Below are 4,529 nucleotides of genomic sequence, written 5' to 3'. Positions count from 1 at the left end.
GGGATCTCCTGTATATAATGATATATGTACAGCCGGTATAACCTGGGGATCTCCTGTATATAATGATATATGTACAGCCGGTATAACCTGGGGATCTCCTGTATATAATGATATATGTACAGCTGGTATAACCTGGGGATCTCCTGTATATAATGATATATGTACAGCTGGTATAACCTGGGGATCTCCTATATATAATGATATATGTACAGCTGGTATAACCTGGGGATCTCCTGTATATAATGATATATGTACAGCTGGTATAACCTGGGGATCTCCTGTATATAATGATATATGTACAGCCGGTATAACCTGGGGATCTCCTGTATATAATGATATATGTACAGCCGGTATAACCTGGGGGTCTCCTGTATATAATGATATATGTACAGCCGGTATAACCTGGGGGTCTCCTGTATATAATGATATATGTACAGCCGGTATAACCTGGGGATCTCCTGTATATAATTACATTTACGTACATTGCTATAAATAGTAAAATGGTTATTTATAGTAAGAATAGAATAGTATCATGTGTTGTGTGTGTTGGGAATTTTACCTTTTTGCTATGATGCCAGAATTTCTGGATGAAGATTGCAGGTGCTTGTATTAGTCTTGGCGGGGGTGACTGCTGATAGCGCTGTATCCCCCGCACCAGGTGGAGGCGTCTGGTGATGTCAGACAGGTATATTAGAGGTCGCAGCCCCTGACCTCTCTCTTCTGAGATGTTGAGTCTTCTGGTAACTGTGCTGCTGGCTGCCGGAGGTAAGTTTTATTAATAACATCTATCTTATATTTTCTATTATACTTTTTTCCCCACTAATTATTGGCTGTTCTTTCTGCAGCCACCCATGGCTGTGGGGTGCCCACCTACCGGCCCCTCTCTCGAGTTGTAAATGGAATTGATGCAGCTCCGCACAGCTGGCCCTGGATGGTAAGTGACGGGAAGTGCTGCCATTACAGTGGAAACAACTAACAGGATTGCAGCTTTGGATGTGACAGGAGCATGATCAGCCATGATCTAACTCAAGATCAGTGGGAGATAAAGTAAAAAGTTTAACCTTGCCCACCATACTGTGGATATCTACCACATAATCCTTATTCCTGTCTTCCAGGCAACTGTGCAGTATCTGTACCAGGATGACTACTACCATACTTGTGGTGGAAGCCTTATCACCCTGCAGTGGGTCCTGACTTCAGCTCATTGCATAAAGTAAGCTATTTGCATCTTTCTTATGGGCAGAATTGGGTTTGTGCTGCTCTGGTGTGCAGTGAATAGAAGATCCAGTAAGATCCCTAAATATTGAGATACATATCTTTAAATATACCAAGCACTAGTATGACTGGCAGTCATTGTTGTGCATGACTCTGTAATAACAAAAAAGTAGTACAACAGCTGGAAATTACCGCACACAATATAATACACCAGGGGCCAGTGTGATTTTGAAACATTGTTGTAGATCATCATATAAGACTACAGAGGGCAGTATGTGGGATTTCTATATGTCTACCCATGATACATCATTGCTATACATGCCTTTACATTACACCAGGGCGCAGTATTATCATTGATTGCTGTACCTGACCCTACAGCAGGGGGCAGTGTGTATATGGGTGCAGGACTTACAATGATTATGTCTTGTGGTTACAGCTATGCAAACACCTATCGCATAGTTCTGGGGGAACACGACCGCAGCGTGGAGGAAGGCACTGAGCAATACTTCCCCATTAATAATAAAGACATCTTTGTCCACCCCAACTGGAACGAATTCTGCCCAACGTGTGGGTAAGTCCTGTCCTTCCAATCCCACATCTTTATAATCTGAGAAGGCATCACTGACCCCGGGTATGTGCACAAAATGTCCTAAGTTTCATAGTAATCCTCTGTGTACAGGATGGAAAATAAGATGTTGATTAGCGGGCACCCAACTACGAGGGCCACCTGATAATAAGAATCTAATGAATGGAAAGGCCCCTTACCCCTCTTACCACTTACTTTGATCCCATCATCTGTGGGGGCAGAATGGTTGGTGGACAGGATCCTTATATGTCTTTTGTTTCCTTCAGTTATGATATTGCGCTCATCAAATTGCCACAAGCAGCAGAACTGAATGACGTGGTCCAGTTGGGCTGCCTGCCGGCCCGAGAACGTCTTGTCTATGGGGGCCAGGAGTGTTATGGACCTGGCTGGGGGCGCCTTTATAGTAAGTGATCGGAGGTGGCAGCGATACATATAGATCATGTATAAGAGTGCCCTGTATGTAATTAACAATGTAGAAATGTGAAATCCAGGACCAGTTCATTAAAACATCTGGTTTATTTCATCTTTGTTAAAAAAAAAAAAAAAAATAACAAGACATGTCATGATCTCCTTATGGACCAATATTTTTGAACTTTATACTTTAGTTCTTACTCGTGGTGTAAGGGGCACAGACACAAAGACATTTAAAAATTGAAACTAACAGCGGTGCAGAGTCTCCAGCTGCTCGCACATGTGTGTTCTAAGAAGTAGCAAGATACAAACATTTGTTACAGGAGAAACACAATAAGGACATGATAATATCTATACATTGTATCCATTCTATCATTTAGTCCTAATGGTGTCTCTTTTGTAACTAATGCTTGTATCTTGCTACTTCTTAGAACACTGAAGAGCGAGTAATCGGAGACTCTGTATCGCTGTTGGTTTTACTATTTAAGTGGTTATGTGTCTGTGCCCTCAGACCATGAGTAAGAACTATAGTTAAGAGTTTGACACGCGTTGATCATGCCAAGTTCCAAAGCAAATGGAATAAATATTTCACTTGCCCTGAGCTGACTGCTTCAGGTTTTTTTTTTGTATGTAATTAACCCTTTCCTCTACTTTGCTCTGGGCAGATGGTGGCCCTAAGTCCTTAATCCTACAGCAAGCAATGCTGCCCATCGTGGACCACGATCAGTGCACCCAGCCGGACTGGTGGGGAAACACCGTGCATGAGTCTCTGATCTGTGCCGGAGGATACGGACAGGCCAGCTGCAGTGTAAGTGATGTGATGGGTGAGATTAGTCCACACTTTCAACCCTACAGAACTATCAATGTAGACCCCAGGAAAGCTGAGGCCATGTTCACATGTTAACATTTGACCAGATAATGAGTGTTGACCCCCTGTTCTGTTTGTGACCAGAGCGACTCCGGGGGACCCCTGAATTGTCAGGATGCAAGCGGCCGCTGGTACATTGATGGGATCGTCAGTTTTGGGCCTATGGAATGCAACACCCTGAAGAAACCCACCGTATTCACCCGTGTTTCGCTTTTCCATGACTGGATGGACGAGGTGAGTGCATCCCATTATAATATGGCACTGGGAGGGGCAGAGACATCTAGTGCACTGACAATTCTTATATTTCCAGATAATCACCAACAACTGAGCTGCAGCCATGCACCTGGGCGCCCGACATCATGATGTATGAGAACGGCCATACAAGACCCCAACATGCCTGACCCTACACTATAAACTCACTTAATAAAATAACTTCAAAAATCACCTGTCTTTCCTTCTTTATTGTTTTGTGCTACAATAGTCATAGAGCAAATACTTGAGCAGCAGAGAGTATTTCAGGAGAACTTCTTGCACATTTTGTGGCCAGTGAATAGAGAATTCCCTCATGTTCCATTAAAAGGATTAGCCCATGAAAGAAAGTTCTCAAAATGTTCCCTAGTAATGTTTACACAATAAAGATCATTTTAACCCCTAACTTTAGCTCGTATTACTCAATGATGGTCAGTGTAAGATTTCAGAGTGTGAATTGGAATCTCTAAGCAGAAATTTCATGATTCATGATGCTGTGTGCTGACAATGTGCTTAGATTATCAGGGTACAGGTTTATATACACTTTCATTTAGCTAATAAACAAATTCAACTGGTCTCTAAAACATAGATAAAGAGATGAGATGATAAGATCCATGAGATGGCTATAAAGCACAATGACACTCACAGCTCTGCTAACTCACCTCTTACACACACACAGTCAGCTCTGATATACCTCCTTCCCCTGTGTGCGGACAGGAGAAGTTCCAGGCGCAACCAAAATTGTGTACACCAGGACTGATAAAGACATATTGGAATCATATCTGTGAAAAGCTGTATTTCTGTTAATAACAGAGAATTATAAGTGCGTTATTTTGTTACCGTGAGTATACTTAAGAATATTTTCTTTGTGTCATACCATAACTGGAGTACTGGCTTCTGATCTCCCAAAACAGGACTTCATGAACAAGAACTTAGTGGTAGTCTTAAAAACTGTTCAAAAACATGGGTTTTACTTATCCTCTTTGGTCCCTTCAACCTGCTAGAAGTTTTGGGGGTTTATTCTTATCTCCACCAAAATGACCCTCTCTTTATCTTCAGACAAAGATATAAATCTGAGGAGGGCAGTCAGACGTTTCATCCTTCATCCAAGGACGACAATCCAGTAGGTCATGTTAGTTTTGGGAATGTTCACCATAAAAGCTACATCAATACTGTTGCAGTGGTCGAAAATCCAGCACT

General features: G+C 42.2%; 1 protein-coding gene across 1 annotated transcript; it reads left to right on the top strand.

Moving 5' to 3' along the window:
• Nucleotides 1-641: 641 nt before the first annotated feature.
• LOC140134775 (chymotrypsin-like elastase family member 3B) lies at nucleotides 642-3,494 on the top strand. Its single transcript, XM_072155381.1, has 8 exons — nucleotides 642-765; nucleotides 846-934; nucleotides 1,116-1,213; nucleotides 1,652-1,786; nucleotides 2,068-2,204; nucleotides 2,878-3,020; nucleotides 3,165-3,314; nucleotides 3,391-3,494. Exons 1-8 carry the CDS (start codon nucleotides 726-728, stop codon nucleotides 3,406-3,408), a joined length of 810 nt encoding a protein of 269 aa, XP_072011482.1. The 5' UTR covers nucleotides 642-725; the 3' UTR covers nucleotides 3,409-3,494.
• Nucleotides 3,495-4,529: the final 1,035 nt, after the last annotated feature.

Source organism: Engystomops pustulosus, chromosome 6, assembly GCF_040894005.1.
Source record: "Engystomops pustulosus chromosome 6, aEngPut4.maternal, whole genome shotgun sequence".
NCBI lineage: Eukaryota > Metazoa > Chordata > Amphibia > Anura > Leptodactylidae > Engystomops > Engystomops pustulosus.
Note: the sequence above shows the minus strand (reverse complement) of the source record. Positions and strands in the feature narration are given on the sequence as shown.

Excerpts from the sequence above, each read along its gene's own strand:
- LOC140134775 (XM_072155381.1), top strand. The coding sequence starts at position 726 with ATGTTGAGTCTTCTGGTAACTGTGCTGCTGGCTGCCGGAG. Across the intron at positions 935-1,115 it reads CGCACAGCTGGCCCTGGATG|GCAACTGTGCAGTATCTGTA; the intron begins GTAAGTGACGGG and ends CCTGTCTTCCAG. Across the intron at positions 1,787-2,067 it reads GAATTCTGCCCAACGTGTGG|TTATGATATTGCGCTCATCA; the intron begins GTAAGTCCTGTC and ends TGTTTCCTTCAG.